Genomic DNA, 23446 nt, shown 5'->3' with positions numbered 1-23446 from the left:
TTCACTTCCATCCTTACTGGGCAGTGAAAGGAGAGTTGTTAAAAAGTACATAGATTGTAAATAGGTATAATCCTAATTTCTTTTGGTATATATAAACATGTAAATTTAAAGATTTTCTTTGGTAATAGCTAAAGGTTTCAAGAACTTTTTTTTTTTTTAAAAGATTATTTATTTATTTATTTGACAGAGAGAGAGAGAGATCACAAGTAGGCAGAGAGGCAGGCAGAGAGAGAGGAAGGGAAGCAGGCTCCCTGCTGAGCAGAGAGCCCGATGCGGGACCCGATCCCAGGACCCTGAGATCATGACCTGAGCTGAAGGCAGCGGCTTAACCCACTGAGCCACCCAGGCGCCCCCCCCCTTTTTTTAAAAGATTTTATTTATTTGTTTTACAAAGAGAGAGATCACAAGTAGGCAGAGAGACAGGCGGGGGTTGGGGGGGGGGAGGAAGCCGGCTCCCCACTGAGCAGAGAGCTCTATCTATGTGGGGCTCAATCCCAGGACCCTGAGACCATGACCTGAGCCGAAGGCAGAGGCTTTAACCCACTGAGCCACCCAGGTGCCCCACAATAACTTTTTTTTAAGGGGGGGGGTGGCGGAGGGACAGAGAGAGAGGGAATGAGAATCTTAATCAGACTCCATGCTGGGACACGGGGCTTGATCACACAACCCTGAGGTCATGACTTAAGCCAAAATCAAGACTTGGATGCTTAACCAACTGAGCCACCCAGGTGGTCCAAAGATTTTTTTTTCTCCATTTTGTTTACCTGTATTTCCTGGGCTTTCTGAAGTGAATATTATTTTTGATTCTCCTTAATGGAGAAACATGGTAATGAAACTGAAATTTTAAAAATAAATTAATTTAAATATGATAAACAAGGTTTTAAATGTTTGATATTCCACAATTAAACAGGAATAAGTTTTCCAAGTCAAAGAGAAAAAAATGTTCCTTATGCACAGACTGTTAAAAGGAAAATTTATTCTTGGACCACAATCTAAAATATCAACAACTCTAAAAATCCATAACTCATTTGGTGGTAAACCCTGATATGATCAGAGGTAAAGCTATTTATAATCATTACTTATTTTATTTGGTTTGAATATTCATATCTTCTGCTATCAAAATATTAATGCCCAAGATGCTGCTAGAGTGTTTACTTACAGTACATATATTTTACTAGTAACTTTACTATAATCTGACAAATTCTGAATTCAAATACGTATGTGGCTTCAAAGGTTTCAGGTAAGAAACTGTGGACCTCTACTAGAGATATTATGTAAATCCTTTTTATGTGTGACATAAATTGATTAGTCTAACTGGAAAAAACAAGAACTATCATATTAACTTTATGTTTGAATCATTAACTATCTGATGAGATTTTAAAAATTAGTTCCCAGTATAAAAATGTTAATTCCTTCTGGTTTAAGAATCAAAAGACTCCTGGGGTGCCTGAGTGGCCTAGTCTGGTAAGTGGCCAACTCAGCTCAGGTTATGATATCAGGGTCCTGGAATAGAGCCTTGCATCAGGCTCTGTGCTCAATGGGGAAACTGCTTGAGGATCTTCTCTCTCCCCTGCCCTCTGCCCCTGCTCCCCCCCACCTCTAAAGTAAATAAATAAATCTTTAACATAAAAAATCAAAAGAATCAAAAGACTCAAAATTCAATATAATGCTTGCATATACATCTATTACACACAGATTAAAGTCTGCATATGAAATCAACATTATAAGAGCCCTTAGATCATAAAACCAAAAGTTTAAGAATTAGGTCTAGATTTGTTCATTAATATAGATAACAATGACAGCATACCAGAATATCATATGCTCTACAAAATAAATTTACACTGTTTCATTTACTGTGTGATCAATTCTTTTAAAGGATTATCCTCAGTGACAGAGAAATAGAACATTCCTAAGCTTTTTTGATTCTAAAGCATCATACATCAATGAAGACTAAAAACTTAAGTTTTTTTTTTTTTTTAATAAATTTATAATGTATTATTAGCCCCAGGGATACAGGTCTATGAATCGCCAGGGAAAAACTTAAGTTTATGTTAACAAAATTAAAAACCATAGTTTATACTTTAACTTCTAAAAGAAAAAGGTTTAAAACTCTAAGAAATAAAAACATCAATACAGAAACCTAAAAGTATTAGTTTTAAATGTTTCCCTAAGAAATTATGCCAAAAAAAAAAGAGGAAGAGAAAAAACAATTTATTTATTCAATATGGGAATTCAATGATCACCAAATTAAGAATATTCACTCACCTTCTTTGGGTTGAGCCATAACTGGAGTCTGAGTTTCCTTTGTATATGTGACGATTTCTCGAGGAGGAAAGTCAACTTGTGTAATTTTAGCCATTCCAAGTTTAATAGGTCCTCGTCTAAATAAAATGAAGACAAATGTTTTTAAATACAACAAATGAAACATTTAAACTACATCAAACCATGTTATTTTGGAAAATTAAGAATTAAACATTGTGTATCCAACATTGTAATTTAAATCCCTGTTTTATTCGAGAAATATCAGATGAACAATAAATTGGCTTTATTTTAACAAAGGAATTTAGAAGGTAGCAAAAAACAAAGGTATTTCTGAATCATTCAAGATGTTTGTTTTTCACTTTAAAAAGGCAAATAATTTAGTTTCTTAGAGCAAATGTGTGGGTAATAATAGAGTAGGAGGATAGGAATTTCAGAGTGACTACTAAATATGGTTGGTTACGAGAAATGTTCTTAAAAGGGATATGATTCAACTTTTTTGAAGAGGCAGATATATGGATCTCAGACCACGTTTAGTTTCTTTCACCATTAGGAGACTTAAGCTTTAAGAATGAAAAATAAGTTTCTGTTGAAGACCTTCCTTCCACTTATATTTTGCAGAAATTGAGAATCATACAGTCAATTTTGATTTCAAAATGAAATATTTAAACTTCTAAATCTCTAATCTCTGCATGGTCAGTACTGTCCTTGATTCATATATGGACAATCTACAATGCAGATATTCTACTCCTGAATTAAAGCAACAGATATTTTGAATACAAGAAAACTGTTAAAGTCACTTCTGTCTTAAATAGAGGGGATACATTCTTTTCTGACAAATAGAAGAAAAGAACTGTAGCTGAGGAATATAGATCAAATTAAAGATATCTTTTATTAGATATATTGAGGATCTTTTCTTGATTTATTAGATATCTAAATACTAAATCAAATAATACAGTATGCTTCCAAGCTCCCCAAGAAGTTCTCAATTATACAACTGTCTTAAAAGAATGTCTAATAAAAGTATTGATGTAATTTCAGAATGTCAAGCAGAGTATCTAAAATATATACATATATGTAATAATAACTATTTTCTTATAAAACATTTTCAAAATCCTATGCAAAAAAGTATAATAAAATTAGTACATTAAATGGGTTAGTTTTCTTTAAGATCCCAAATGTGGGCTACAATAAATTTTTTAATGTGTTTTCCACTTTAGGAATATCTTAGCTTTAAAGGGGAAAAAAAGCATATAATCAAAGAATTAAACAGGAAAACCTAAGTAGATTTGAAGTAATCTCATATTCTAAGAATAAAATTTGAAATACAAAACACTGTATTCTGAATTTTAAAATGTAAACTACTTGAAAAGTAAATCATTCACGTATCTGGGAAAAAACGGCCAAGCCAAGAACAACATTAGGAACAAGTTACCAACTTGGCTGCGTATAGAGTCTAATTAGATAAAAATCACATTAGAACAAACAAATAAAATACTTAAGATTTAGGAGTAGAAGGGTAGGGAGGTAATACCTCACTTATCCAAAGCCACTTTTCCTGAGACTAAAGAAGCAACCAAGGTTGGGGGGGGAGTCACAGGGCAGCCAACAGAGAAGCTTCCAGTTAATGTACAAGAAGCTCATATACTTTTCTTACAAGCCCGAATTCAAGGCTTATTTACTCTTATTTTAGACATAATTCCAAAAGAAACGATCATGTGTTTTAGAAGGTGCAAATTATCATATTACTGAGTATGGCACAATGGCAGCACCAAACATAATTTGCATTGGGATTATAATAAATAAATGAGTGAATAAATGAATTAAAGAATAAATCAATAGCAATCCAGGGCCATAGTGTAGAAGACCAACAGCTCTGTTCCTCTTAACATCTTAGAAATCATGAGAAAATTTTACTATAGGAAAACAAATTAATACTTGTATCAGGTAACCCAGAAAAGGTTCAATTATATGTAGAATACATATCAGAAAAAGTCTGGGAAGTTTATAATCCAGGTTAGAAAAATTCACATCAAAGATATAGAAATAACCAAAGGACTCTGGACACTTTAATGGTAGACTTATGGTACCTAGGAAATCAGATACATAAAATATTTCTTTCACTAATGACAGAGGATAAATGAGGTGTCACGGTAAAATATTAACTCTTTTCCTAACTGTATAATGTACATTAGAAATTTAAATAAAATTAGGAGTTTCGCAAAGAAGCAAATTAATTATAGAAGAGGGAAGGTAAAAAATCTATTCAATACCCCAAATCGGAATCTGAGTGAAGCTGAAGAACTGATGGATCTGTATCCCAATGCAGCGTCCTAAATGGTTGTAGGACAACCATGAAGCGTTAGCAAAAAAGGCCATAAGTTAGTCAAGCAAATAGATTCTATGAATAGGTAAAGCTAAAATACTGTTCACAATTAAACACCACATGTTCTGGTTAGTATGAAATAAATACCAGGTTATCACTCAATGCTCTACTGCACACCATAAGCATAAGTTGGTTAAAGATGCAAACATATAACCCAGAATAGTTAAAAGACAGTATTTTCAGATTACAGGAAACTAATATTGCCTTATAATGGATAAGAACAGCCAAAGCATCCAACAACACAAATAATATATTATTTTTGGATAACAAGCTAGGCTATAAAAAGTTAAAATTTTAATTTTCTTAATTAAAAAAGCATTAGTAAAAACATCTTAGTTAACATATTATAATATTGCCCAAAGCATTAAATGTGTGCAGAAAATTGTCATATTGCTAAAGGAAATGAATCAACACATAAGCCTTTTGGTAAGAAAACCAAGGACTATTCCACTGGGATACAAAAAAGCTAAAGTTTCCAAAATGTGACCCCTGTGCAATTTATGGGTTAAGCACAGCCTTGAGCTTACATGTCATCTGCTTTAGAAAACAACTAAAGATTTCTGTCTCTAGGGGAAAAAAATTTTTCCCAGGAAAAATATTTTATGTTCAAAGGACTTACCTAAATTAACTAAACTTCTAGAGAATACCAATTCTAAATAAATATTTCGTTGTGTTTAGCCTTGCCTACCGGGTAAATGACTTACATGGGATCTTTTCCACTTAAGCCAAATCTTATACTACTAGAACAAAAGGTACTTTATCACATGGGCATTCTTACAAGTTAGCAGTATATAAGATAATTATGTACAGTACTGTATGATACTCATAGTCCCTATTAAAAAGTTAAGCACAATATATGTAATACTATCACTTTTGGCTATATATATACTCATGCATATAAGGTATAACAAGCAACTGAAACAGCTACAATATTTAAATACAACAAATAAAAAATAAATAAATACAACAAATAACTTCTATATGTTACCTGTATAAACAGTTTATCAGTAAAAACACTCAGATGAATTGAACTAGAGAAATTCTTCATATTAAGAATGTAAAGACGGGGCGGGGGGGCACCTGGGTGACTCAGTCGGTTAAGCATCTGCCTTCTGCTCAGGTCATGATCCTAGGGTCCTGGGATCAAGTCCCGCATCGGGATCCCTGCTCAGTGGGGAGCCTGCTTCTCCCTCTCCCACTCCCCCTGCTTGTGCTCCTCTCTCGCTATGTCTATCTCTGTCAAATAAATAAATAAAATATTTTTTTAAGAAAATGTAAAGACGGGGCGCCAGGGTGGCTCAGTGGATTAAAGGCTCTGCTTTCGGCTCAGGTCATGATCCCAGGTTCCTGGTATCAAGCCCCGCATTGGGCTCTCTTCTCAGCAGGAAGCTTATTTCCTTCTCTCTCTCTCTGCCTGCCTCTCTGCCTACTTGTGATCTCTGTCTGTCAAATAAATAAATGAAATCTTTAAAAATTAAAAATAAAAATGTAAAGAAAGATTTGGGGATTTAAACAGGATTATGTATGTGCAAAGAAAAGGTCACTATGAAGATCTACTTTGTACTAAGCAATGAACAGCAACAAACTTAGACTTTGTTAAATCAGAAGGGGTTCTATTAGGTGCTCTCCAAGGAATATGACAGGTGTAGTTGTTACCAGTTACCTAAAGCTCCTTGCTGAGGATGTCATTTAAGTCTAAAATTAAGCAAAACTTTACTTAAAAATATACCCAGTACTGAAAATACATTACACAGCATACAGAATTATGTTTATTACAGGCATCAGTAGACATACAAAGTAAAATTCCTATATAATCCAAAGCCTGAAAGGTAAACTAATTAAGAATGGGAAAAGAAACAGGAAACATGGATTACCCAATTGAATAACTGTCAGCTACATTCTAGAGATAACAGAAGTGACTAAGAGAACTAGAAACTTAACGAATTCAACTCCAAATCTGCAGAATTAGGGAGATATCACTTTTCATGGCCTTTTATATTTATTCGTAAATTACAACCAGGCCAGAAATTTCTGGCATTTGGAAATAGTGATTCAGGTATGTCTTGACAGCATTTTTTGGTAATGTCTAATATATCTTTTCCAGATATTGAGTGATATTGAGTGATATATCTTTTCCTATCCCTTGACTAATCTTGGACTGTCTTCCAATTAACAGAGTTCAGTGTGTGGGTTCACACATTTCACACATCTTCATGTATTTTTCTGTGCTTAATCTCTTTATTCTTTCATTACCAACATGCCTGTTCAATTCAAATTCATTCTGTTTCATTATCAGATCTTGGGATTCTTTTCAAGGGCCTTATATTTAGAAATGCTATTATTTCACTGCCAATAGCACCAATTAATCAACAAGATTAATTCTCTCTCTCTACTACGGAATCTGGAGATGATGTAGTAGAATTCATAGTTTTTACTCTTGTATGTATACATAAAATACATAAAAAAGAACATATGCAGCCCTCTTGAAAATTAATCTATGGTCTCATAGGAGACAATGTATGTAGTAAGATAACCAGGTCATCTCAGTCAAAAAGAGGAATTTTTTTTTTGCTCTCCTGTTAAACTGAGAAGAAACTAAATTTTATATTTATTTCCTAATAAGAACAAACCTCTAAAGGTATTTAAATACCTGTTTTTTTGTTTCATAACTTATCATTAAAAATTTATACTCAAATGAACACAAGTTAGCACACCATGCTTGGAAATTTTCAGTGTAGTGAGTAATATCTTTAAATTAATGATGTAATCACTAGCATGTAAGTTCCATGAAGGCAAGAACCATGAATATTTTATTTTCTGTGGTAACCTATATAATATTGAAAATTAACTTGGCAATTTGATGGAATACATATTCTATATACAAATAAATATTTTTCTTAACAGTATTTACTCCTTGTACCAATTCACAATATTCCAATGGGTCTCCAAAAAACCAGGGAATGCCTGGATGGCTGAGTTGGTTGGACATCCAACTATTGGTTTTGGCTTAGGTCATGACCTCAGAGGTCACGGGATCAAGCTTCATGTTGGGGCTCCGTACTCAGTGGGGAGTCTGCTTCAGTTTCTCTCCCTCTGACCCTCCCCCTGCCTGCATTCCCTCTCAAATCAATCAATCAATCTTAAAAAAAAAAGAACAATCTAGTAGATGTTACATAGTTTTGAAAGCAAACTTACTAATGTGACATTTAAATAATGTACTATTCAAAATCAAGAACACAGAGTTCAAAATGAACACAGTATAATATCTACATAAAAAATTTATAATATAAGTAAATTTAATGAACATAAAATTATCTGGGTAAATATTTGTACTACAGTAAAGCTGTAGAAAGGGGGAAAAAGCTTCTCTTGAAAATACCACTTGCTTATTAGCAAAGGAATACTAACATATTTGTACAAAAACATAAAAGTATGAGGTATGAAACAAATTTAGTCTTAAAAATGAGTTTAGGGGCACCTGGGTGGCTCAGTGGGTTAAGCCTCTGCCTTCAGCTCAGGTCATGATCTCAAGGTCCTGGGATCGAGCCCCGCATGGGGCTCTCTGCTCAGCAGGGAGCCTGCTTCCCTTCCTCTCTCTCTGCCTGTCTCTCTGCCTACTTGTGATCTCTGTCTGTCAAATAAATAAATAAAACCTTTTTTTAAAAAAATGAGTTTAGACTAAATAAATTTAGCTTTTAACAAATAATATATACTACTTTATAAGGTACTATTATTTCTAAAAAAAAGGCTGATTTTTTTTTTAATGATGGTTATATTATTTATTTCCAATGACAGTAAAACTGAGATTTCCAATTTTCGTTCTATTTACAAAACAGTTTTGGAAAACACATCTCAAATCCAAACTGGTGAGACCTTTTTGTCTTCTAATTGTTAATGATAACCTGATTTGAACCAGAATTGATTAAAATACTGAATTTATTATCTAGCTCTCTTGCTTCTTTTTTCTTGCCTTTTAGGTACTCATTATAACTTCAATCAGAGGAACTCAGGCACAAAGAAGATAAAACGTCTCAAGTTTATTTCTTATTAAGAGGTATGTTAAGAGATTCTTCTGAGGAGGACATTTAACTTCCTACCTAAAATAAGGATTCTGAATAAAGATTTTAACTATAGGGGCGTCTATATAGCCCACTATATAACTATAGTGGGTTAAAGCCTTTGCCTTCGGCTCAGGTCATGATCTTAGGGACCTGGGATCTAGACCCACATCGGGCTCTCTGCTCAGCAGGGAGCCTGCTTCCCTTCCTTTCTCTCTGCCTGCTTGTGATCTCTGTCAAATAAATAAAAAACTTTAAAAAAAATTTTTTTTAGTATGTTTAATCTTATTTCAGCTGACATGAGGAGTCAGAACGTATGACAGTTTTTAAAAAGCTTGCTCTGTGTGTGTGTGTGTGTGTGTGTGTGTGTATGTGACAAAGAGGAATAAGTAAAAGTACTTTCCCCAGTACAATGTTTGGAGAGAAGCTGAAATCTTACTGAACTTTTGGAAACCAAGTCCCAACATGTGTGCAGGATCCTAAAACAAATATGAAATACGGTTTTATAAGGAAGACATGAGGATAGGAAAAGTTGACAGAAAACTTTTTTTTAAGTGAGGTATAATTGACATATAATACTATATTACTTTCAGCTATACAAAAGAATGATTTGATATTTGTATATATTGTGAAATGATCACCACAATTCTAGTTAACATGTGTCAGCATACATAGTTACGAAATTATTTTTTCTTGTGATAAGAACTTTTTTTAAAATTTTTTTTATATTTTTTATAAACATGTAATGTATTATTAGCCCCAGGGGTACATGTCTGTGAATCACCAGATTTACACACTCCACAGCACTCACCATAGCACATACCCTCCCCAATGGAGAACTTTTAAGATCTCTCTCAGCAATCTTCAAATATGCAATATAGTATTATTAACTATAATCACCATGCTGTACATTACATCCTCATGACTTATTTATAACTAGAAGTTTGTACCTTTTGAAACTCTTCAACCATTTTGACCATTCCTTATCCCTCACCTCTGGCAACCACCAACCATCTGTTCTCTGTATCTATGAGCTTGGATTTCTTTGGCTTTGTTTTTTTTTTTTTTTACATTTCACACATAAGTGACATAATTCAATATTTGTCTTTCTCTGACTTGTTTCATTTAGCATAATGTCCTCACGACAGTAAACACTCCTGTTTCCTTAATAGTTAACTCTATTTGATAATTTTATGCAGTATTATTTTCTATCTTGATTAGAACTACTGACTCAATAGAACACAACTGAAGTGTTTAAACAAACTATTTAGACTTTCAATTACTGAATGGACAACTAACCTCAACAGAGGTTTCACATTATTTATAAACTATTTTACATTATTTTGATACTAGTCATGCCATAACATTTATACTATTTTATACTATCATACACTATTTATACTGTTTATATTATATTGTACATACAAAACATTCACACAATAGTCTATGATGTATGCTTAGACATAAAAAAATTAACATCTCTATTTTAATAAAAATAATTAGTGTAAAATCAGTTAACTATTCAGCCTAAATTAATCAAGAAGGACAGCTAAAATACTATTAAAAATTTTCCCCTAATTTAAAATAAGTGTCTATGCCACTTAGATTTCAAAATGTTAGTTTTAACATAGCTATTTAGAGTCCCTCTAAAGCATCAAGAGTATGTTTTAAATGCATTCTATCATTAAGCTATTAAAAGAAATTTACTGTACCTAGATCCCACTGCGCCATCTCCAGAGTCTTGGCTTCCAGCTTCACTTGGTGTGCTCACAGATTTGGAGGATGGAGACATAGGAGGAGGGACTAAATAGTGAAACAGACAGGTATCCGCTGTTACTATACGGAGAGGTTGCTCAGCTTATGACGTTTCAAAAGTAATTTAACATGAAGTAATTAACAAAAGAGAAAAAAATGGCAAACCAAAAAACAAAAATACATGAATGAAAATGAACGTAGAAAGAACAGGAGAAAGATAAAGTTAACAATGCATGCTGAAAACTCATGCAATTTCTCTGGCAAAATGCATTTGGGTTTTATATATTAAAAAAAAAAAGGCAAGATTATGAAAGGATGCATCTTCGTCCCAGCCAACACCAAATGTGGGCACTAATTTTCAAAGGAGTGCATTCCTTCCCCCCTTTCTAACTTTTCACTTTTAAGATCACCAGATTATAAATACTACTGATAACTGTTATCAAAATTAAAACTCTGAAATATTCTTCAAAAGTCATTTACTCTTAGTTTTCTGAGATTTATTTTAAAATGTTAATTTTTGTCCAACAATTTTTATTTCAGAAATTAATGCCTTAAATGATTTCATTTTTCCTTTACCAAGAAAAGGGGCCAATTTAGGGAAAATGACCACAGCTAAAGGAATGGCTCCTTTAAAATGTCCATTAGTTTCCAACAATTTGGGTAAAAAATGCAAACAGGCCATAAAACAGCATGCCTTCTAGACATGATGCATAACATAAAGTGATACATGCAACTTAAATAAGGCAAGATTTATGGTAACTTCCTTACCCCAGTATTCAGAAAAAACTGAAGTGTACAGACAAAGATACAGACACCCAAAATATTCTTAATCCCTTCTTATAGAAAAATACACATTTTTCATAGTATATAAAACAAACAGCAAATGCTTTCCCCTAAATCAGCACTCTTAACATTATATATCAACAGTTAAACGTGCACATTTCATGCTATTACATTTGTAAAACATTTTGATTACCATTGCAGGAAGTATAGGAGGATCATCACTGCCATCTTCTGGTTAAATTTTACCATAAATGTCCCCCATCCCAAGTATCTTTTTAAAATAATTTTTCAGTATATAATATTAAGTGACTACCACATTCTATGTTGAGCCTGCAAGCCCTTCTTTTAATAGTCTACCTAAAAGAAGGTAAGTTCCTAATTATAAAGGAACTAATCTAAAGAACTACATCTTTAATTAAAAATCTGTTTGGGGGACAGTCACACACACTGAACCCTTAAAATGATATTTAAATGTTTATACATGATATAATAAAAAAAGGTGGGTTTGCTAATCTAACAAAATGTACAATGAAAGTATGATAAATTACATCTTTTGCCTTTTTTTTGGTAATGTAAACTCGACATCCAACCTGAGGCATGAACTCTCAACCCCGAGATTTAGAGTCATATGCTCTACTGACGAGAGCTAGCCAGGTGTCCCTAAGATGAATTACATCTTAAACACAGGCACAAAACTAATCATCCTTATTTTTCCAATGGCAAATTCTATTGGTAATCAATAGTAAGATCAAAGAAAAGAAAAGCATAAATAGAATGCTTCCTGAGATACAGTGATTAAGTCTTACTTAAATTCCAAAGACTATAAAAACATAATTGAATGTTTCTAATATTGTGACTACATCTCTCAGAAACAATGATAAAATCAGATCACCTTCACATAGTTCACAGGTGGATGGCACTGTGCTAGGTGCTGTGTATACAACTCAAAGTAGCTAAATATGATCTGCATCTAAAATAAAAGAACATTAATGTCTCTTAACTTCATTTAGGCTACATTCCTCATCTTTTTGTCTGTTTCTCAATGTGAGGCTTTCCCTAGTCTAAGTCCTAACTGATACAGGAATAAATAGTATCTTACTTGGTTAAAACTACAATATAAAAAAATGTTACCTCAAACTCTTTATGGAAACAGGTTAAACAGTAATTATATGTACATAAATATATGAACCTAGCCAATAAAAAAATAAAAGTTACCAAGATAAAAAATAAATTACAGGGGTGGTGCTACCAAATTATCACAATTTATCAGCCAGAAGCAAAATTAATCACCATGGCATCACATTTGTAATTCAATAAAAACCTCCATCCCAGAACTGTATAATTTCTCACAAAAGATAGTTTTCAAGCCAGTTTATGGAAGAATTCATTAAAGACTCAAAGTTATTATCTGGCTCACCCACTTCATCTTGCAATAGTAAATAACATATACTACAGAAGAGACAAACCGAGAAAAAGCAAATTACCATTATTGAAAAAGGAGTAATATTAACAGAAAAAAAATGGAATGGTAGTGTTGTTTGGTCACTACCATATTTCAATCTAATTAGTCTAGAAAAATCAAAGATTACAGTAATTGCACAGTAAGGCAATGCCACCATACTCTCAGATTCAACAAACAACCCCTAAAATCAAAAAGCATGAATTGAGGGAGGTTAAAAAAAACTTCTGAAATCATAGCCCCTCAAATCTCAAAAAAGACTCAATTTTAGAATTCATTTGTAAAGATGGTTTAAGAGTCCAACCAGCTTTGAAAATAACAAAAGCCATTACTAATTAGCTTTTAACAAGTATCTGAGATATAATCTGCTTAAAAAGAACAGCAATTAGGTCATATTACTTTTATTCCAGTCAAATATATATATATACACATATATACTTAACATGTATACTCATTATATATTATATATGTGTGTGTGTGTATATATATACATACATATATATATATGGCCTAAAACAAGGCTTTAAAGAGAACAAAATAAAAGATTTAACATTAACATATGTGCGTATTTGAACAATTTTAAGCTTATTAAAAGGTTAGAGCAAAGATACTTATTTCCTTCTTTGAGAACCAGAGGAGAAATATGGAGTAAACTGAAAGACAAATCTACACCATAGCATTCACTGATCATGTAAATAATATTGAAAGACCGTGACTCTTTAATTATCTAGAACAAAAACCCAATCAAGAAGACCTTTCCTACCAGTTTAGATCTTGGCCTTCCAAGGATATAAAATCATACATTGCTGCCTTTTGGCCTGCAAAGAAACACCTAGATATTTTTAAACCAGAAAGCACTAGGAATGCACCTAGATTTATGATTAGGATTCAGTTTGAGGTGGCCACTCAGAACTATGCAAACGTCTCAGAGATGAAGGATGACACACAGCCCAATTATTTTCTCAGTAGAAGAAAGCCTCTGGCAAGAAGGGGCTTTTTCCAGGAAGGAGAACCTAGGAAAGGTGAACAGCCAAGGAAAGTGAATGCAGGGAGTATGAGCTGGTATGAGACAGTAAAATGGAAGGAGTGACCTTCTGAGATAACCCCAAAGTTGTAAGACCTCCTCTAGCTAATCTAGGATACTTAATACTCAAACATAGCCCGCACTACAATAATACCCCCTTGTGGATACTCTTAGCCTAGAATAATAACATTTAACTTTTTTGTAACTCCCTCTTTTCATCCTTAAAGGTATTGCTTTAAACCTTAACTCTCCTAAATATTAATTTCTCCCTTTTTATGGCCTTTTCTCCTGATAATGAAGATTAAATATCCTCCACTGATCTCTAAATGTTTTGTTTCCTTTATTTATTATTTATTTATTTGCTTCCTTTATTCTCTTCAATGTAATTCAGAGCATCAGATAAATTTTTTTAAAGAAATTAATAAAAATAAAATCCTGTGGTATTAAAATACTATAATGAACCATTTGTTAAAATTAGGCTAAACTTGAAGAAATGAGCTGGTACATAGAAAGCACTCATTCCATCTAAGAATCAGATAAATAAGTACTAGGTATATACTATACAACATGATGACTCTAGTTAACACTGTTATATGATATGTAAGAAAATTATTAAAAGAATAGATTCTAGAAGTTGCCATCAGAAGGAATTTTTTATTTCTGCTTAGTATATCTGTATGAGATGATGAATGTTAACTAAACCTACTGTGGTAATTATTTTATAATATATGTAAATCAAACCATGATACAACATAACTTAAACTTACATAGTGACATATGTCAAATATTTCTCAACACAGTGGAAAAAATGAGATTTAAGGTATTCAAAAGTTACAAGGGGTGCGAGGGAAATAAATGATGCAATTCTTGTTTTTGACTAGCAAAGTTCTTTTGTTTTTTCCTAGTAAGAGAAAATCCTAATAATAAACTATCATACAAATCAATGTTCTGTGGCCTACTGATACACACTCAGGCTATAGAATACTTGGCAGTGTATGTTTTCATCTCTTTACAAGATGGTTAAGATAGTAGTTACACATACAAAAGAGATTCACTTTACTTTTTCAATCATCAATGCTTAGTAACTCCATATTGAATATAACATGTCTTGAAAGTTGTACCTAAAATTAATTTAAGACTGGCCACTTAAATTTAGTTTAAAAAAAAAAAAAGACATGCTTCTTTTATGAAATGGTCATATTTCATTTCCATTATGCTTTTTCTAAAATTTAAACAATCAGATTTTGTTTTTGCTTTTAAAGCAGATGGCTTTTATTTGGCCTTACAAGAAGAAAGACATATGACCTAATAATAATCCAACAAATATTTAAGTGTCTATGCTGTGCTGGACACTATTCTCTGTTTTCAAGGATCTCTGACAAAAAGCAGTCAACTCACCCATAAATAAGAAACTACCAATGATGAGAAGCTAAAAGAGATTTTATTAGCTATAGCTTTTTTTAAAAATTCTTTTCAGAATTTTTAAAAAAAAGAAAAAAGTCTATTTTAGGAAAAGAGATTGATATTTTTAATAAATCCTCTTGAATATTCTAGCAGTATTTTTATACCTCTATAATTTAAAAATATTGACTAAATACATTCTGTAGTGAAAAGAGAAACAAGTATCCATCCTAAGTCATGATATAAGATGTACTTTGTATTTTGGGCTACTGTCAAAAAAGTTTGGTAGACACTGCCTTCATCTGTATCCTGTATTCTTCAAGCCTAATTTTAAATAAATACTGGAAAGATCTTTAGGAATCTGTCAGAGAATAGAAGAAGGTGATAACCACACAACCCATTTAGTATGGCTACTATAACCATTATAGATATAACCATTATATCTATTATAATGGCCAGACAAGATATAATAAAAGGAAAAAAATTATAGGCATGATTCTGAGTATATATGCAGAACTCCTAAATAAAATATTTGCAAATGCATTCAGCAATGCATAAGAAAAAAATCATCTCGGGGCACCTGGGTGACTCAGTCGTTAAGCATCTACCTTCAGCCCAGTTCATGACCCTACAGTCCTGAGATTAAGCCCCGCATCAGGCTCCCTGCTCGTCGGGAGGCCAGCTTCTCCCTCTCCCACTCTCTCTACTTGTATTCCCTCTCTTACTGTCTCTCTTTCCGTGTTGAATAAATAAAATCTTAAAAAAAAAAGACAAAAAATCATCTCATAACTAAGTTGTTTATTCCAGAATGTAAGCATGCTTTTACATTAGAATGCTATCATTATAAATCATCAAATTAGTACATTAAGAGGAAAAAAAGCATATGATCATGTCAAAATATGAGAGAACTATGAATCTGTAGCAAATATTCTGGCAGTTTTAAAGAAAGTCCAAATTCTTTGTGAATTCCAATTGACAGAAGAATGTAGTGGAACTGATCATTTCTAAGAGTAAGTCATAAAAATAACAGCTTTTTCCTGGCTTTCTTTATCTTTGGATCTCACTCTGGAGAACCTGATATTCTGCAAGGATACTCCTGCAGTTCTGTAGAGTGGCCCATGTGGACAGGAACTCAGGTCTTTCACCAACAATAGCCAACACCAACATGCCAGCTATATGAGTGAGGCACCTTGAAAGCATATCCTAGCAGCAGGCAAGCCTTCGGATGCCTGCAGCTCTGACTGACATCTTGACTTCAATGCCATGAGATACCCTGAGCCACAACCACTCAGCTAAGCCACTACCAAATTCCTGATATGCAGAAACTATGACAGATAATAAATATTATTGCTTTTTAAAAAAATCAAACCAATACAGAAATAAATAGAAAACTTGAATAGACTACAACCTTAAAAGGGACTTAAAATGGTGAATAACCTCTGCCTCAACTACACCCTGAAAAAAAAAGTTGTAATATCCCAGGCAGTTTTACAGTTGAATTCTACCAAGTTTTAAAGGAACAGGTAACATCTACCCTTTAAAAGCTATTCTACAAAATATCATAAGGTAAAGCTGTCCAATTTATTTTAAAATCATAACCACGATGGCCAATGAATACGGGCAGTACAAGAAAATTACACAGAATACTTAAGTCATAGTAATTGAAACTGTGGGTTAATAGTGTAGAATCAAACCAAGTGGATGAACAGTGAAAATACAGAGCCCAGAAATGTCATGAATATATGGGAAGTGATTGTACAACAAAGTTGGCATCAGTATCAGTAAGGAGAAAGAAAGACTATTTAATAAATGGAACTGAGGAAATTAGCTCACTATATAGAGAAGAACTAGATTGGATCCCTACCTCATACTATATTCAAAAATATAATCCAAACATCTAAAGGTAAAGGCTGAAATTATAAAGCCTAACAGAAATAATATAGGAAAATATATATTGTGTCTTCAAAGAAAGGGTTTCTTAAAAAAAAAAAAAAAGCACAAAACCACAAAAATTCACTATAAACAGATAAATTTATATTAAAACATTTTGGTATACTAGTTTATACCCATTCAAGTTGGCAAAAATTGGAAAGTCAGAGAACATCAGGTGATGATGTGGATATGGTAAAATAGTTACTTTCTCATTCACTGGCACTTGGAGGGTAAACCTGTAGTCATTCTTGAGAGTGGTATGTAGACTCTAATAAATGTAAAGTAAGCCTATACACAATAACACAGTAAGTCAATTCTTAGGCATACATCCCAGAGAAACTCTTCCACAGTTCTCAAAAGTAAAGTATGTATTCTTTGCAGTGTTTACTGTGATAGCAAAGAGATGGAAGCAATCTAAGTGCCTATCACTTGGGGAACAGATAAGTAAAATATGGTATATAATGGAATACCATGCATCAGTCAAAAATAAGTAACTAGATCTGTATTTAGCAACATGGTTAGGTCTCAAATGCTGCTTAACAAAAAGGTACAAACAGAATGATACATAACACAATGTGTTTATGTGTATGAAGCATATATGCACACACATATATATGAAACCTTGAAGTATGTAAACACAGGTAGGGCAGATTAAAAGCACATATGTTAAAAATGCAAAAATGGGTACTTAAGCAAGACTGGGAAGGGGGATGGAACTAGAGATGGGGAGTAAGGGAAAAACAGGCACACTCACTCACACACACACACACACACACACACCTCTGAAGAACAGTCTTTCAAGACTTGATAATGGAGGAGGGCCATGAACTGAGAGATATGAGCAAGTGAATCAGTAAAACTGAAATACTAAAAATAGAAAAGGGGAAAAAATACCCCACAGGAGGAAAACAAAGCCAGCAACAGAAAAACTGATCAAAGACTATACAACTAAAGAGAAACTTGGTTTAGTTACTATTTTATTAACAATACTATTCTCATTCATTTACTTTTAAAACTGCAATATGAATGTAAACTTATTAAAGACATATACATATATTTCAATCTTCAAATGCTATCATTACGGGAAAGACAAATGAGCTGAAAGAAGTAACAAGAAGCAGACCATGAGAGTAACCAGCTTTTTCATCTTGAAACCTTTTAGAAATATCAGCTCTAGAAACAGTTATGTTGTAGTTCACGAAGGCAAATAGCAGTTATTATTTCTGGTATTTGTTCCCTGAACTAGATGGAATTAGCTGCCGACAAACTAACCCTAAATGACAAAGACCATGTCAAACTAAAATACTATGTAACTTTTTCTGAAAATAAATAAAATTGGAAAAAAAAATACTATGTAACAGCATCCAGGTTAGAATTATTTTAAGTAAGTGTTTAATGCTTTCTGACATGTAACTAGATTGTCTTCAGTACCTCTACTATTTCAGCTTTTTGGTTTAGTACTCTTATCAAAATGAATGGCCCAAAAAAGAACAAGTCAAACTGCTGCATAAAAGGCTACCAATATTATTTCCCTTATTAGCAATGAGAGCAGAAGACTATCTTTCCCTTCTCCTCCTATATCTCTGAACACTAACATACTTTTAGAATTTTGATTCATTATACCTCTGTTTAACCTACAGAAACAAATATAGAGTTAAGATCAGGAGTTACCTTTAAGCCAAATACAGTATGGCATAGAAACTTGTTCAACAAATGTTGAAATAAATTACTGATTTAATAAGAGAAGTCAAATGGTTGTTCAGTGTATGTTAGTAAGTACACTTAATCTTGCAGCTCTCATAAACAAACAAAATAACCATTTATTGGCACATGTGAAAAAAGATAATTCTGAATAAAGTATAAGATTATTTTTAAGAGACACAAATAAGAAAAATATGCAAAATATATTAAACTCAATTGTATTCATCTCAGATATATCTGAGCTGAATAACATCTATTCTTGGCTCTTATAAATGGATATATTCTTATCCTTACCAATGGGGGATTCTGGAGTTAGCCCCATGCTTTGAAGCAATGCTTCAGCTTCTCTTCTTTTTTTTTCAAGATCTGATTCTTCTTGCACAGGAGCAACTGCTTCCTTCTTCTGATCAGTCTATTTTTAAAGTTGAAAATTTAAATTTACATAGACTATGTAACATTTCTGCTTGCAAAAAAAGGTGTATTTTAAATAATAAATGAACACTGTTTACTCTTGGTGGGGGTGTGACTTGGTTTTGAATGCACATTACACTCATTACATGAAAATCATTCCCAGTAGAGCTCTAGTAAGTAATTTCCAAAGGATATGTAATCAAGGAGTTCCCACAAAAGTTTTTACCTAATAGGTAAATTCAAAAATCCAGCCAACTTCTATTTATCTACAGTAGGAAATGGCTATTCAGTTAGGAATTTAGGAAACCTCCCCCAGTGGCACAAAAGCTTAGATATAAATGCCACAACATTATAAAAAAAATTACTTAACAGGTAACAAATTTTAAGTAAATGGACAATGCGATTTGTTGAAAATCAAGTGTGAATACCTCAGACTTCTGTATGAAGTCTTCATTGTATTTATGCAATTTTATGTAGAAGATGTTTGTCAAAAATTCACCTGGAAAAAGGTTTTTATTTCTGTTTTTTAAATTATAGGTCTTATTTTTATGACAATGAAAACATGGTTGAATTTGGTAAAGTTAAAATTCACTTTTGCGTAATACAGAACATTTGTTATCAAAATTATTGCCAGCTTTCAATTCACAGACCTGTACCCCTGGGGATAAAAATATATTATGTTTATAAAAAATAATTAAAATAAAATAAAATAAATTATTGCCAGCTTTTATTTCAGTCACTTATAGTTTTAGCAAAAATCTTCCAGGTAAACTAGATAAGCCTCAATAACCTCAGATCATCCAAAACATCTCAAATGAAATTTAAGCCTTCCAAGGGAAAGTTTTCTATATACACCTCAGATGCCTATTTTGTCTAGACAACTATTACTCATACAATTATTCACAGTGAGTTCTGTCAATCATAATATTCCATGATACCACTTTAACTTAAAAAAGTCATCAATGGGGGGCGCCTGGGTGGCTCAGTGGGTTAAAGCCTCTGCCTTCAGCTCAGGACATGATCCCAGGGTCCTGGGATCGAGCCCCACATCGGGCTCTCTGCTCTGCAGAGTGCCTGCTTCCTTCTCTCTCTCTCTGCCTCTCTGCCTACTTCTGATCTCTGTCTGTCAAATAAATAAATAAAATATTAAAAAAAAAAAAAAGTCATCAGTGGACTTCATCACAATAGCCAAACAGGCTATATTATCAAGTTGACACTTTACCTGTATATATAGCAATGTATTAGTAGACTCACTGTTTAATACTATTAAGTTATCTCTTGTAATGTTTTATAACTTTTAAATCATCTATAAATCATATAGTATATATTCCTAGACTATTTATGCCAATTATGGCCATCTTAGAAAACAAAAATCAAACATGCTCTCAGCACTGAAGGGTTTAAGGTTATAGACACTACTTTGGAATGGCTCTATCGGACATGTTTCTATCACTTAACTTTTAATCAAAGAGCTAACTTAAACCTCCAACTTTCTTACAATAATATATCACAGAAAGGTTCAGAATAAATTAGAAAATTCTTCAAAGGCCTTTACAGCATCATAAAAATGCTGCATGCATATTAATTGTACTTTTAATTTTTCTGATTTTTCTTTTCCCTTAAGAGATTTCTAGAAATCTTGGTTATTAGCAATCAAATAGAAACTTTGGTACTAATGTCACACTTGGGACAAATTATATTACGCTGATCATTTAAACATACTAATTTAAAACATACCTGTGGTAAAAGTATGCAAATCTGTCCAAATAGTTGGGAAAAATGTACATATCCATAGAGCAACAAGTAAAATATCTCCAGCTCAGGGTCAATGTATATTTGCCATGCATGATAAAATAGTAATATGAAAAGTCAGAAGACATACCTATCTAGTCTATCCTTAAGGTAATATTAGACCTACTGCTTGGCAAAAATATTTCAAGGAAAATGTTTCATAATGAAAGAGATAACAAATTCCCTAACCAATTAAATAACCTATTATATATTTCTCTTTTCTATTATTTATTCTGACAGATTGTTAGCAGGGCAGACTAGCAAAGCATTCAGATAAGGAAATTCAAATTCCAAACTAAGTTATGATATATATGCCATGTTTTATGTGCTATTACAAGGAAGATGTCCCTTAATTTACATAATCAAACATACACCTAGAAGAGAAATATGTAGATTGAGTTTTATAAACCAAACCCTCAAAATGCAACAATCTATACAAAATATTTTTATTCAGTAAAAAAATCACATTTTAATTTATTAATTTTGTCATTTTCACATACCTGGCTTCTTTAAAGTACAATTCACCTACAATGCCATATTTGCAGTCACAACTGCTGGATTTTTAACTATTCTGAAAGTATTATATAAAGGTGTAAGTATTTGATATTAAATCCAATTATTTTACATTGTTTACTTAAAAAAATAAAACATACCTCCTTTTTCTTCCTTTCTTCTTCTTTTCTCTTCTTTTCCTCTCTGATTTGGGCCAACCGCTGCTTCTTTCGTTCCAATTCTGCCTTTAATTCACTTTTGTCCGACATGTTTGTGACCTTAAAAAACATATAATCATTTACCATCATTATTACGTTGGTAAAAGTAGCGCTCTTTTAAAAAATGCATCTTCAAGAAGAAAATTGTCTCAAGAGGCCATGTAGTTCACTGCTATCAAAAGATAACATACAAACTCTACTTTTTAAATATGGAAGCATATATATTACTAAGTCTTGAAAAACATAAAGAAATGTACATAAATATTCAGAATTGAACAAAGTAGCTGGCACCAAGTAAGCTCTTCACATGCCCAGATTTAACGCAATGTCTCAGACTCTTAAAACAGAGGACACGGGCTGGCATCAAGGAGCTCTTAAGTTATACGACATAGAGCAAATCTATTACCAGTTTTGCATTCATCCCTAAAATTTTGATTTAAAAAATACGCGGTCAGACAAAATTCCCGTAAATGACGTGTAACTAATAATATTCAGGACAAGCAAAACACAAAATTTACCATGATTAACTATCAAATATATTCAAAGTAAGTATACTTTTAGTCAAAGCCCAACAGCAAAGTCTGACCAGCTCATCCTCCCAGGCCGGAAGCTCCGTGGCTGACAAGTTCACTCTCTCAAAACTACAAGGAAGAGAAAGCCTCTGTCATTTTGTGCTACAGCCTCCACGTTCGGGCACTTTGCAACATACACGGCAAGGGAAGGCCCTGTCAACGCCGTGTACGAATGACTTTTGTTTATAAAACGGGGGCAAGGTGGAAAGGAGTCACTTTTCCCCTGAGGTCACCACCAAGAGGGCGCGGTCTAGGATAGTGCGTCTAGGAGGGGTCCGCCGGGCGCCGGCAAGCCTCGAAGCTCCGCGGGCCACCCTCCGGTGAGTCAAGAAGGGAAACCAGTGGTCTCGTCTCCCCTGGCCTTCCTGAGTCACCGCACCTGGCTCTCCCCGCCCCCCGGGAGCCGGGCCGGGCAGCGCTGTCAGCAGGAACTGCCAAACCGCCCTTTGAGCCGGGACATGAGACACATAGGGCCGAAAAGCGTTGAGGCTAGCAAGGTCAACTCACCTGTCAGCTGGCGCGATGGGAGAAAGAGTCCGCCCGCCTGCAACGTCCGGATAACGTCCCTCTCCTTCACTCCCAACTCCCAAGAGTCGCAGCCACTAGCTCCGCGGCTTCCCGAAGCACACAAAGAGGGATGGGCGGCGGCTACTACGGAGAGAGCTTAGGGACAAACAGCTTCACCAGAACTAGGTCGCTCCCGGAAAAAAGGGGTGGAGCCCTGCTGCGTGAATTTCAGCCTCTCTGTAAGTTACCTCTGTAAAGTAGAAACCGAGAGATAAGACAATGAACCCACTCAGTCTAGTGTCTCGAAGTGTTTCCACTTTTCCAAGAACTGGAAGAATATGCCTGATGTCCTCCGGCTAGGTAAGCAACCACACACCCTCGCCTATACCGATGCAGACGACCGGAGAGAACTACAATTCCCAGCTACAAGGAAATCCTGAGTGCCGCGAGCAATGCATTCTGGGAGTTATGGTCGCTGGTAGTCGCAAACCATGCCGGGACATGTAGTGTTTTCCTAGGCTTGCGGTTTCCCACTTCAAGGCCTTCTATCTTAAGTATTCCCGAGAGAAGCTTCCAGGACTTCCCTTTAACGTATTCTGGTCCGTTGGTCAGTGCTCACAAAATCGTATGTGTTATATGTTAAAATCTTTGACTCAACATTGGCCAGATTTTAAGAAGGGTTCTTTCCCAGTGGTGA

At 33.8% G+C, this 23446-nt stretch overlaps 1 protein-coding gene across 4 annotated transcripts in view; it reads right to left on the bottom strand.

The window, feature by feature from the left end:
* DYNC1I2 (dynein cytoplasmic 1 intermediate chain 2) overlaps window positions 1-23133 on the bottom strand; it is a 55543-nt gene extending 32410 nt beyond the window's left edge. The window contains exons 1-6 of one of the 4 annotated variants that reach the window (XM_044242329.1): window positions 22750-23133; window positions 21614-21730; window positions 19053-19170; window positions 10416-10506; window positions 4533-4592; window positions 2266-2381 (exon numbers count right to left, since the gene is read on the bottom strand). In XM_044242329.1, the coding sequence (XP_044098264.1) occupies window positions 2266-2381; window positions 4533-4592; window positions 10416-10506; window positions 19053-19170; window positions 21614-21721 (493 nt within the window). In that variant the 5' untranslated portion in view covers window positions 21722-21730; window positions 22750-23133. The remainder of the gene's footprint in view (window positions 1-2265; window positions 2382-4532; window positions 4593-10415; window positions 10507-19052; window positions 19171-21613; window positions 21731-22749) is intronic. The other 3 variants (XM_044242328.1, XM_044242331.1, XM_044242330.1) reach the window with 3 other exon arrangements.
* Window positions 23134-23446: the final 313 nt, after the last annotated feature.

Source organism: Neovison vison, chromosome 3 (assembly GCF_020171115.1).
Source record: "Neovison vison isolate M4711 chromosome 3, ASM_NN_V1, whole genome shotgun sequence".
In the NCBI taxonomy this organism is placed as follows: Eukaryota; Metazoa; Chordata; class Mammalia; order Carnivora; family Mustelidae; genus Neogale; species Neogale vison.
The sequence above is the reverse complement of the archived record's forward strand: the minus strand, read 5'-3'. Positions and strand labels throughout refer to the sequence as shown.